Here is a 12,803-nt window from a genome sequence, read left to right as displayed (position 1 = left end):
ATAGAAACAAGCTATAGGACTTGGAATTGGTCAGCCTTTTTTGGAAGGTACTGTGTAATGCTGATGTGATACACAGGGATGCAGTATCTGATTTAGTTTCTGTGCTAATCACACTTTCAATTCACTTTTGTGTTTAATTTTAAGTGGAAAATTTAAAAACATTTTTGTAGAAAAATGCATAAGCTGCAGTTCTAAATTTATGTAAAAATTCACTGCGATGTTTCTATAAACCTGCCATACATTCTTTATTTTAAATAGACAGCTTTTCTAAATCACTGAGCTCTGCTTAGACAAGTGGTGTCTCCATGGTTGAATTTATGAGTGGATTTGAATAATAAATTCACATTTCAATGAACATATTTTCATTAAAACTGTAAGGTTTATTTTACTGTACTTTTAAATAATGGCTTATTATGGAAGCTATAGTTTAAATTCATGCAGTATTTGAAACTTCGTGCATGGTTACAAGGAAGAGAACAAAAAGGTAAGAAAAAGGAAACATAAAAGGATGGCAATTCCTGGCATAAACCTAAACTAGTTTTGTAATGTGTTTTTTTTTTTTTATGAAAAGGCAAGGGCGTGACTGGACAACAAAGTTTAAGATTAATCTTGGGAACGCTGACATTGTATTTCAAACCTTTCAAAGTATTTTACTGTAACTGCAGTATTCACGAATGCCAATAACTCACATACTCGATGCTTTCAGCATTACTTCTATCCTGTCAGTAACATAGTTACCTGTATTGCTTCAGCTAACATCCAACTTTGAATGTAGTGTTAAGTCTTCAGAGGGATGCTTGTGCTCACATGGTCAGAACAGCTGTATGAGCCCTTAATATGCCCTCTTACGGCAGATAAAACTGAATAAAACTAAGGGGGAGGATGCTAATGGAGCTCGCTTTAGAATTCTTTATGCAACTGTCTGGTCAAGACATGTTGCTTATAATTGATGTGTCCATTACTTGAATTCTCTTGTAATTATAGTCAATAAGTCTTGTAAATGTGTTAAAGCTCACTAAAAGCATACAAATTCAAGAACAGAGTAAGGCTAATAATTTAAAATAATCAATGTAGGCATTTCAGCACTTAATTTCCCTTGTGTGTTGATAGCTGATCATTCTTAATCCATTAAGATTTATTTAGTCGTTTACAATGCAAAATAGGTTTGCACTGGTCACTTGTGCCATTTGAAAATGTCCACCAGGTTAAGTGCAGAATGTAGTCCATTAGTCTTCCTTGACTATATGTATTAATTGCATTTAAAATCAAGTTAATGTGGATGTGAAAGTGAGGTAACTATCAATATACGACAAAGCAACCCTACTTACATAAGTTACATCATTGATTGTAACATTTAGTAAAAGTTAGTGTACTTTTTAACATCTTGTGTGTAGGTCTTATCATGAAGTATATTTTTATTGTGCTTTTGGATGGCCCTAAATATGCAAAGCAATAAAAGCATATAATTCATTTTGCAAGTTGCTTTTTGGTGGTGCGTGTGGAGGAGGTATAGAAGGGCTACAGAACAGAGTTTTATCTGCCTGCTTTCTTCTGGCACCTTTAAATGAAATGCTTTTCTGGTGCTTTGCTTATTCACATAAATAGTAATGTGGAGACTTTTATTAATAGTTAATGGGAAGAAGGCTTCTCTTCCAATCTGCACTTTCATATTTGTGATCTCCTTTGTGTATAGAACATTTTATTCCAATCAGTATCACAATGGATGTGGTTGAAAAAGAAACAAATATTTTTGGGCTATTAGGAATGGTGGCAGAGGGTACTGACATACTCCACCAACTGGCTATACACTGGCTTGCAACATTGGTGAGGCAAAGTGCAGTATTTCTAGCTTGCCTTCTGATCCAGCCTAACACCAGGTACATAATAGGAGCAGAGCTGCATGTTTCCCCATTAATTGTTCTGGTTATATGCTTTTGAAAAAATCTTTATTCAGCATCCAGATGTCCATATATATGTTTGTATATATGTAACCATATCCAACTCTTTGCCTTCTAAAATATTTTTTTATTGAGTAATTAATGATGGTTTCTGGTGGGGGAGGAAAGTTGTAGAGAGCCATAACTAACGATTTCCATTAATAGAAAAATAATGTTTCAAAATACTGTTAAATAGTGTAGGAGATTTTTCACGTTGCAAATGAAAGGGAAGCTTTGCTAGAGAGGAGATAACAAGTAAGTCCATCACATGCTGACAAGTGAAAATGAGGAAGTGTACAGAAAAATAAAAGGAGTAGTAGAGGTGGAAGACTTTTTAGTTCGCAGTTGATGGAGGTCCCATAAACTTAATTAACAATCAACATCTGAGGAAACATCACCTGCAACCACATCATCTTTGTTTTGTTTCTCATCAGATTTCTCAGTTAATGGAAGGTTTGCTCAATGTCAGTGTAGTATCTTGCTTCCCCTTGTCCTAAAAGTAGGATGTAGTGGTATGATGATAATATGTGCAGCTCTGCTCACTTTGCATTGGGCCTGTGATAGGGACACAGCTATGCTTGCAGGTGCAGGTGATGTTGCCTTTGGCTGGCTTAAAGCTGAGGCAGTAAATTTTTCTAACAGTTTTGGGTCTCTATTGTCTTAATGTAAAATAAGAACTATGAACTCCAATCTTTTTTTGTAAAATAGTAGTAAAATAGTAGCATGGTTTGTGTCTGTCTGACCCAAACTCTTAAATTGAGTCTGTTTTCAATTTGGTGGATTGTTCCCCCCCCAGTTGTCTTGTTAAGAGCCTTATTGTTTACTGCTACTATCAGCAAATGCATACTTTGCTTCCATGCTGTAACTTGTGGGTAAAGTAATTCTGTGGCTGCTTTATTTTTTAAAGTAATTTGGTTAGAAACATGTTGTATTGAAAGTATTTTTCTAGTATTTTTCTCTCTTTTTTTTTTTTTTCCCCTGTGAACTAAAATCCAAGTGCAAATCCAACAGTATCACATTTAACACAGCATATAAGAACCATTCAAGTCTGTAATGGTATGAGTAAGAAATGGTTAATTGCTTCAGCATTATTTCAGATAGCCCTATGGCAAATGCAGACTTTTTGTCCCATTAGTTTAACCTTTAGTCTAATGTCTTCATCTTAAGTATAAAATTTTGGGGTGTTCTATCTGAGAACACACGAACAGATTTGGCATCATTGACCTGAAAGGGAGATGCACCGCTTCTGTTTCACTTGATAAGTACAAACTGGGGCCTGCCAGCACTTGAATTTTCATGGGGTTCAAATGAAGATGTTAACAGATATTCAGCTCAGGATTTTAGAAATAAATAAAAAACTCAAGGCCTCAGTGATTTTTGGATGAGAGCAGTCAACAGAATAATACATTTCTGTATTGTCAGCACGGTGTAACTATGACTGTTGTGAACTCAAGTTCTTCACAAAAGAGTCATGTAAATGGAAAACAGCAAAGGTCTCGTGTGGAAGCCCTGTGGGACACCTGCAGTAACAGAATGAGGAACAAATTTACAATTTAATCAGTAGAAGAGAAACTAAGGGAACATAGGATTGAATCCATGTGGCATTTGAATTCTGTGACGAAAAAGAACAGTATAAACACCAATAGAAAATCCTCTCCAATTTGAGCCTTGATGTTATTAATTGTGCAATTAATCTTAATATTAGAAGTTAAAACATCAAGTTCTAATACTCTTTTAGTTAATGCAAAGGTAGGCTTTTAAAAAAAAAAAATATTTGCATGGGTCTCTCTGTAGAGTTTGGTGTTGATTTGAAATGTCACCAAATTAATGATTAATTTAGTTTTACCAAGCTGATTTAAATAAGGTATTTTTTTCCAGTGTGATTGGTAGAAAGTGATTGCTGCTACCTGCAGTCTCAAACAGCTTTTGATATTTAACATATAAAGCTGACTAGATATAACCATTCAGGTGCTAAATATGTTTTACTTCTACTTCCCACAGTAGAAATGGAAGTATTAAGAGATCTGGCTTCATTGTCATTGAACTGTGAAATATTCAACCTTGTCTGCCCGTGCTTAGTACTGTTGACTTTTTTATTTCTGTTAGAAGATTAAAATTAAATGCTTCATTTTTCATCAGCTTTTGGGAATTAAATTGAAATTTAAGACTTAAAATTTTTACTAAGATCCTCAATTTCACCAATGGATTCTTAGAGGATATTCTGTTTTCAAGGGCAAAGAAAAAGGTTCATTGATCAAGTATGATATAGTGCAACATTTTTCTTATCACAGCTCTTTATGTATATTTATTAAAGATCACATATTTCATATTATGCTTAACTGTATTGGAAGAAGTACTTCACAAAACATACACTAAATGTAATATGGAGACTCTGTGACCATATTGTACTTACTTTTACCTGCAATTTTACGATTCTGATTTATTGATTTAAGGATCTAGCGGTCAGAAAATTGGAAGGTGCTGCAGCCTACTTTAGAGTGGTGTTGCTGCTTAGTAACAAGTGCCCACTTTAACCATTTCAGTTTAAAAATTAGTTTCTCCATACTAGAAAGAAGATCACCGTTAATTAACGCAGACAAATAATTTCACTTTTTGTCGAACTGATGTGATACAAGAAATAGGCTGGTACTTCTTCCTTGGAGAAATCATTTCAGAGTTCTTTGGTCTGCAGTAGACATTTAATATTAAAGTTTGTTCTTGAAATAAATAATAGCCAAAATGTCAATACTTCTGGTTTGCAGAATAATCATAAATTCTTGACCATAAAACAGTCATAAAGGCATAATATTTTATCCACTGTATATTCATACATTGCATGTCATTACAATAGCTAGGTGATGAATCATTTTCTGTGTGTGACAGAACAAATCTGAAATACCAATGCTAATGTGAAATCTATTCAAAGTCTGAGGACTTGTAAAATTACTTTACTTTAAATGTATTTCCTTAAAAAACAAGTACAGTTTGCAGTTTACACCAGTTTCAAGCCACTTCAAGACCATTACCCGAGTTTTAGCATTACCTTTTGCTGTCTTGCTGAAAGATTATCTACATAATATATGTTGTCCTCTTATTTTAACATTTGGTGGATTTAAAAAATAATAAGATTTTAAAAAGAGTGAATCATTATTAAAAGTTAAGAGAATAGTTGCCACGATCTTGAACTTCAGGAAACTTTAATGAGTAATGTATAATATGTACCATCTGTGTCCTGGGAGTTATAAATTTATGTACAAGATCCCTCTTTTTGTTAGGTGAAAATTTCAAACAGGTTAAATGTGGGATAGGCTTTTTTTAAAGGTTATTTTTTTCCCTGGGATTTTTTATTTCTTTAACTGTGGGTGATATATTATTCTAATTCAACTCATATCTTATGCTAAATTTTACTTAGGATCAAAGCCATTCAAGTGCAAGATATGCCACTTTGCAACAGCTCAGCTTGGAGATGCCAGAAACCATGTCAAGAGGCACCTTGGGATGAGGGAATACAAGTGTCATGTCTGTGGGTGAGTAAATTGAAACAGTCTCCACTGTGGTTAACCAGGAGAGGAGAGCAGGATATGCATTGTTTCAGAATTGAAAACTGTGATGTGAGCAAGAGTGGCTAAAATTATGCATGCATATCCTCCTTTCCATTGTTATGGTAAATTCCTTAAATACAGTTATGACATTCTTTTCCCACTTCTAATCCTGCACTGAAGATGAGCAATTTTATGGGCTACAAGGTCAATTTGAACCTGTAATCTGTAAATTGACTAAATTATAGGATGTTCATTCACATTGCCAGGGAGAACTGTAAATTCCATTTAAAGACATAAAAAATATATAATATAGACTTTACTGTGTGGGGTTTTTTCTTCTCCTATACTGTTATAATTTTAGTACCATTAGCAGATTTCTGGACTCCATTAGGGTTTTCATTCTTTACAAAAACAAAACAGAAGACTGGTTTTTCAAACAAACGGAACTAAAATATTGCAGGCAGAAGACTTTAAAAATAAATTGAAGTCTTTTATGCATGCTTGTGTTCTTGTTTGTTCCCCCCAAAATCTTGTTTTTCTTTTTCCTTTCTTTTTTTCTCACTTAATCGTTATTTCCTCAGAAGGATCGTTCATAATGTTTAATTGTCCTTCAAATGTGTTGCATTTAATAGGAGGCATTGAGACTCCTTAATGCAAAACTAATTAATTTAGCAGAAATGTTTAAAAGGTTTTAAAATGCCATGGCATATATGGTACATCATAGGACATTCAAAGTTGGATTTTAATACCCTAGTTCTGATTAAAAATATATTTTAATGTTATTATGCTGGAGAAATTAACTAATATATGCATCATATAAAAACATTTTACTCAAACCTATGTAACCTGCTATAGTAGTCTTACAGCTAAAGTGTAGAAGAGCAGAGGTTCAATTAGATGATGCAGTGCACACATGAATGGTGTGGTGTGATGTTGGGATAATATTCAGCAGGAGGGGTGTTTTAGCCCTGGTATACCAATCTGCTGCAGGACAAAGTGAGCTACATATTTTAAAGGACAAGCGAATCTTTAGCTGAAGATACAGCTGAGTGATTTTCACTGATTCATCTCTGGTTTTGAAGTAATTTTGCATGCAGCATTATGCGATACTTTGGATGTTTTTTACTCACTTAAGAAAATTAATTGCTGACTTCTTGAAACAAGAAATAAAAATGTATGAGCCTAGTTCTTAAGTCCACTGAATATCAGTAGTAGAGTACCTTGTGCTCCTCTTTATTTTTCAGCATGTTTAAAATTAACATTATGCGTGGTAGGCCATTTTATATTGTTTGAAAAATGTTATTTACTGTCTCTGCTATATGAATTGCCAAGAATTTGGCATGGAAGATAGTTAACAACTACAGATCCACAAAACTGTTTAGCTAAGGCTAAGCTCTGTTCTTTAGAAGTTGTCAACAAACTTGACAGTGGTTCTTTTTTCAATTCCCTTTTAACTTAAACTGAGAAATCATCATAATATTTAACTATGTTACTGTGAGAGGAAAAGTAAAAAAATCTTGAAGTAGCTAATACCATCTCTTTCTATAAAAAAGAGAATTAAAGTGATTAGGATTTGGCACAGTACCCAATTTTTTTCTAAACCTCATTCCTTCAAGATTGGCGCATTCTTAGAATCTGTCTAAGAAATTACACAACTCTCAGTTACAATTCACGACGTTTATGCAAGAGAAAGAGCCAAACATGTATGAACCACTGTAACTGTGGAGAATGTTAGTCACTTTGCTAAGCTGATTGCTTACTGTATGTAGCTGGCATGTCATATCTGGTAGCCAAGCAGGTACTCATTTCCCACTTTTGTGTAGTATTGTGTTGCAAATTTTCATCAACAACACGAAGCTGTGGTATTTAGAGATGGCAAAACAATGAGTCGAAGAGATGTATTAAGATACTCCCATGCTCACAAAAATCTGATTTATATACCTGTTTAATCATCACATTTCACTTAATGTGCACCAAAGGTATATTAGAAGACATATATATTTAAAACTGTTGGAAAAGACGTTTTCATACTATAGCTAACAGTCCTGAAGAGTTGATCAGGATTTTGAAGGAGGAGGAATGGCCGGGGCACTTTGAACCATAGTCCAGATAATGAATGTGCCACCCTGAAATGTGGAAGAAGAGAAAAAAGTGTAATAGCCTGTGCTGTATTTCTGCTATTTTTGTTGAAAGGACTGGGTAGTGTGTAGGTTAAAAAAATAAAGTAGCAACATAAAAGAAAGTATAAAATTGCTAGGATTGGCTATCGGATTAGTGGCACTATAGAGCATTGGTACATTAACACCACTGACAATGTCAATTCATTATCATTGATGGCTAAATAATCTTAGAAATGCTCAGTGGACCTATTAGTTCCTGAACATAAGCAGCTCATGCTGCATTTCTTCATTAGCTTTAATTGCTATAAATTTTACCTTTTTAAAAATCATGCTTTAAAAGGTGAAGTGATCTTTCAGGAACATTAACTCTGTAATTTTGTCACAAACAGAAGGTCCTGCACTATGTTTTCTTTTCTACAGTAGTTAATATTCTATCCTCTGACTTTTAGATTCATAGTAATAAGCCCTCTGCTAGTTGTGAGGATAAATTGTGTTTCAAAAGCTTTTGAATCTGCTTGGGCACTTTTTAAAGGTGAAATGTCAGTGTAAGATTGTGGTGTAGTGTGGTCTCAAAATACCACCTTTTTTCTTTTTTTTTTTTCTTCTTTTTAAAGACAAAAATTATGTGGAAATCTTTGTCTTAAAAGAAAAAAAAGCTGTATCTGTGGTGGTGTTTCAGGAAGGGTTTGCTGTGCCTCGATTTTTCTAAAGGATCATCATGTTTACACGATACAAAGTACACAATATATAATTCACTGAGTTGTTGAAAAAGGCAGTAATTTTGCTGTGGAGTCTTATTATTTTATTTTTTTTTTTTAACTGAAACTCAGGGTTTGTTTTTCTTCTGCTGCACAGCAGAAACTACATGACACAGAAATTGGACACCGCTAATGTTTTAACGTTTGGAATAAACTGTCTGCTACTAATTTTCTTATCGCAGATGTGTGTTGTTTTCTTTTCCATACCCACGGCAGTAAAATGTATCCCATTATTTCAAAGGTAGTATCTGTTTTCTGCAACTAGTAAACTGCAGCAGATTTGAATGTAACTTTTGGAAGTCTGGCTCTGAAATTGGCTGATACCCTGGCTTAGATGAGCAAATCTTGGCTGGCCGGCATTGAATTTTTTTGTTTCATTTGCTTGGTGAAATGCAGTGAAAAGGCTTATCATGCATGTCTCAAATTTTATGCCTCAGGTAGAACATCAGAAAGGCATTGTTCTGCACTTGAGGTTTTGAATACAATTTATAGGTAATGTTTGATTAAAAAATGCATCGACTATTCCCTTGCATTTTTCTTGCCTTTGCTTTCAGAAACAGAATTTTTGGGCGTGCAATTACATGTTTCAAGTAAGAGAGGCTGCTTCTTTCTTTTCTTTATTTTTTTTTCCCCCCCCTCTCCTTTATGACTTCTTAAAAATCTTCCGAGGAAAATGGGCATAAGGTAGGTTTGGATTTTAGGAAAGTTTTCAGTATTTCAAACATTTAGATAAACACTTTTTGCTACCTTCCTAACAACCGAAAGGATATTTGTAGCAATGTCCTTATCGTGCTTATTCCATACATAGCATTCAAGTGTTTTAAGGAACAGAAGTATCTGTATTCAAAAAGGACTTTGGAGGGGGCTGGAAAAGGTGGTTGTTTTTGTTATTTTGCTGAAATAGTTTTTTCTTGCCAGGATTTTTGTAGTCATTGTTTATTTTTGCACTTAGCTTTGCTTTGGGGTTGGTTTGGGTTTTTTTGGTGGATGAAGAGGTTTTTTTTTGTTTTTTTTACTTTTACTTTCTGCTCCTCAGTTCTCGGTTTGCTTTGAAACTCCTTTTCCCAATTAATTCTGGAGATGTTATAACAGGTTCTCCTAAATAAGTATTTTGCTAAATTTGGTTATTTTATAACCTCATATAAACAAGCTTTGAGAAGAGTTAGTGTCCCAGGCATGGAAGTAACTTCCCTTTTGCTCATGTTGTAAATGCTAGGAATAGTTCAGAGATCTTAATCTGTATAAAGTTCAATATTTTAATGACACTGGTTGCACTGAGAATGTCTGAAGAAAAATACTTATCTGTATTGAGAACAGCTGCTAATAGATCTTTTGTTTTTCTTAGATAAGAATGTGCTTTGACCAGCTGCATCAAAAAAATTGGCAGTACTCCTGTGTATTGTGTTCTAAAAAATCTTTTAGGTTTTCAGGGTTTTTTTTTAACTGATGATTGTTAATGTCAGGGTACTTTTAGTGAAAGCCTGCTCTTAAGATTGCTTTTAGCAAGCGAAAAAGACTTATTCATAAATTTATTGGTGGGAGCAGGAAAAACATTGTATTTTCCAGGATGCCTTAATGTACTGTAATGTAAATTAATTATTTATACTTGTGCAGTTTGGGAGATCTTAAATAGGAAGTTGCGACTCTACTAAAACTATTTTTGTGTGGTATTACCTAGTTTTTGTGCATTAGAAGGGATCTCTGTGTAGATGATTATAATGTCACTTTCTGACCTTTGCAGCTTGAATAATTGTAAATCATTGCTTCATAACGTGTCAGAGAATGTCTGTACTAGGCAATTAAATGGCAGAATATAATAGACCAAATTATTGCCTGTCATGTTTTCAACAACACAGTTAGTATTTGAGTTACACTTAATCATTACGTGCATTAGCAACTTCATTGGAATCCAGCTTCAGGCTGAGCATGAAATACATTACATTATTTAAACCTCTAATGGTAGAAGTCATTTATTTGTGTTGAAGTGTACAACATGCAGAGTTTCATAAAGCAAGGAACACTTGAGAGCTTAATTTATCCAAATCAAAGTCTAAATGCAGATAAACACAAGTGGCAAAAATTAGTAATTTTTATAGGCTGGAAATATTTAAAAATACATGGTTGTGGGTAATTGCAGGCAGCAGGAATAAATTAAAATCACTATTTTTAGTCAGCTCTGAGAACTAAAATTGTTGTATACTTAAATCATCAAATGCATCATGAAATTGCATTTTTGGACACACTATTGATCACATGCATCATGCCTACAGAGGTGTTTACACACACACACACAATTTAGAAAAGGTATTAGGTTCAGCTGTTTAGATCAGAAATAAGTGTGTGTGAAATGACTGTTCCAGATCCAGCTATTTTGAATTTCTCTGTCTGCTTTTTGCCATTTGGTCCTATCGTACACTCATGTCTACATTTACTTTGGTGAAGAAAAATGAGGTGAACCTATGTAACAGCTTTCCAAACTTGCATGCACACTTTTAAACAAACTAATAAGAAAATACTACAAAAATATATGGAGTAAGGCAACATATGTTTTATATTATCTTGCCAATTTTTGCTCAGTTATCTATCATTTGATTAGTGAACCTGACCTTCAATACACAGTCTCTATTTTTACTATTTAAGACAACTACTTGAAATTGAAGCAATTTACTTTTATTCAGAAAAGCTCCCAGCATCTTTTAAACAACTGGTATGGATCCTGTGGTGCGTTGGGTGAGAGTCTCTCGGCCTGGAAGTCTGCCATGGAGCTGGCAGGAGTTAAAGTCAGTGAGTGGGAGGCTCTGGTACAGGCAATTGAAGGACTCTTCTGTTTGGGACTGGTATTACAACTGATACAGAGGAGTCAAGACCAACTTTTTGACTTACTAAAATGTGTTATTAGCAATTTGTATGCTCAGTTGGATTACAATAATGACATAGTTGTTGAAGAGACAAAGTATGTAAGGGACATACTCATAACAGTATATGTTTCTATTTGGAGACAGTGATTTCAGATCAGTTCCTGTGCTGCAAGCAGTCCAATTCAATGTACTTCCAAGTGGTAATTTTAGAGATGCACAGTGGTGTGACTACAGTATGGACAGCACAGGTGACCAGTGCTTTTACAGATGTGCATTTTGAAGTTTTTATTTTACTGTGGATTGCCTTGATATCCAGGATGTGTATGCTTTTATTAGGCCATAGGCAGCTTGCTCTGGATGTGTCCTTCACAAGCCTTCTGTGGCCATGAAGGGAGGGTTTGAACCCTTCCTGAATAGGCAGTTGTAGCTAAAGGGAAACAGGCTGATGGTGCAAGAATTGTGAATTAAAAATTAGTGCTACAACAGGTGGCACTCCTAAAATTCAGTATACCTACTGAAAAAGAGAATGCTGTCTTTGTAAGCCATAGTTTGAGAGGATTGGCTTATTGAGAAAGATACTATTAAAAATTGCCTTCTGTTGTGGCAGAGGATGGCAACAAAGTTGACTCAGTTTTGGTTTCCACAGGAAGAAGGAGGCCTGAGAGTTGTTGGTGTAGGTGGTTACTACTGACAGGGTTTGCTTGATTAAAATTTTGTTTGGGTTGTTTTGTTGATAGGCTGAAGTTGCATGGTTTGGATTTTAATAATTTATGAATAGGAATTGCATCAAGCTCCTGAGCCAGGTGCAGCTTTCCATGGTGCTTTTAGTAACAGAAGGGACCTCCAAAGGTCATCTAGTCTGACCTCCCCACAGTCAGCAGGGACCAACTACATCAGGTTGCCCAGGCTCTTGTTGTGCCTCACCATGAATGTCTCAGGGGAAGGGCGCTCAGCCACCTCATAGTGAAGACCTTCTTCTGATATCCAATCTAAATCTGCCCTTCTCTAGTTTGAAGCCATTGCCCCTCATCCTGTCACTGCAGGCCCTTGTAAACAGTCTCTCCCCAATAACTGAGCTGAATCTTTATCAATTAATATCTCTTCTATAGTACTACAGGTTTTGGCCAGAGAAGCTGGGTACTACCCAAAAACATGGGGGGAAAGACTGATTTATGGTTTATACCTTTTAACTCTAGGTTGTTGGAAGGCCCTCCCTTTTAACCAAATTTAATCTGTAAGAATTGACTGCCTAATCAGTCTGTTGGGGTGTCTGTTTTTTTGGTGTGTTCAGTTTTACTTGCGTCAAAGGTATTACTGTAACTTAGCTTCCTCAGTAGTTACTGTTCAATTCATTGGTACCCCCCAGAATCTCAGAGGATGTGGCATGCAGTGCAACTACATCATCTTTCACGTTTAAATTGTCTGTTTAAAAACCTTAACTTTGTTTTTCTTTCCAGTGATATTTCCTCCTGTTTGCACTGTAATGACTGGAAATTCCGTTTACTGGGTTTAGTACAAGCAGAATCCAGCCTATAGATTTTAAGCACTTCAGGCCAATTAATCTTACTTTCTGTGTTTATTACAACCC

At 35.0% G+C, this 12,803-nt stretch overlaps 1 protein-coding gene across 1 annotated transcript in view; it reads left to right on the top strand.

Annotated features, from left to right (window-relative positions):
- Window positions 1-12,803, top strand: part of ZNF407 (zinc finger protein 407) — a 372,851-nt gene that overhangs the window by 35,433 nt on the left and 324,615 nt on the right. The window contains exon 3 of the mRNA XM_068147570.1: window positions 5,350-5,464. Coding sequence (XP_068003671.1) covers window positions 5,350-5,464 — 115 coding nt within the window. The remainder of the gene's footprint in view (window positions 1-5,349; window positions 5,465-12,803) is intronic.

This window comes from Melanerpes formicivorus, unplaced genomic scaffold (assembly GCF_026170545.1).
Source record: "Melanerpes formicivorus ecotype bairdi unplaced genomic scaffold, bMelFor1.0.p_v2 SCAF_15, whole genome shotgun sequence".
In the NCBI taxonomy this organism is placed as follows: domain Eukaryota; kingdom Metazoa; phylum Chordata; class Aves; order Piciformes; family Picidae; genus Melanerpes; species Melanerpes formicivorus.
Note: the sequence above shows the minus strand (reverse complement) of the source record. Positions and strands in the feature narration are given on the sequence as shown.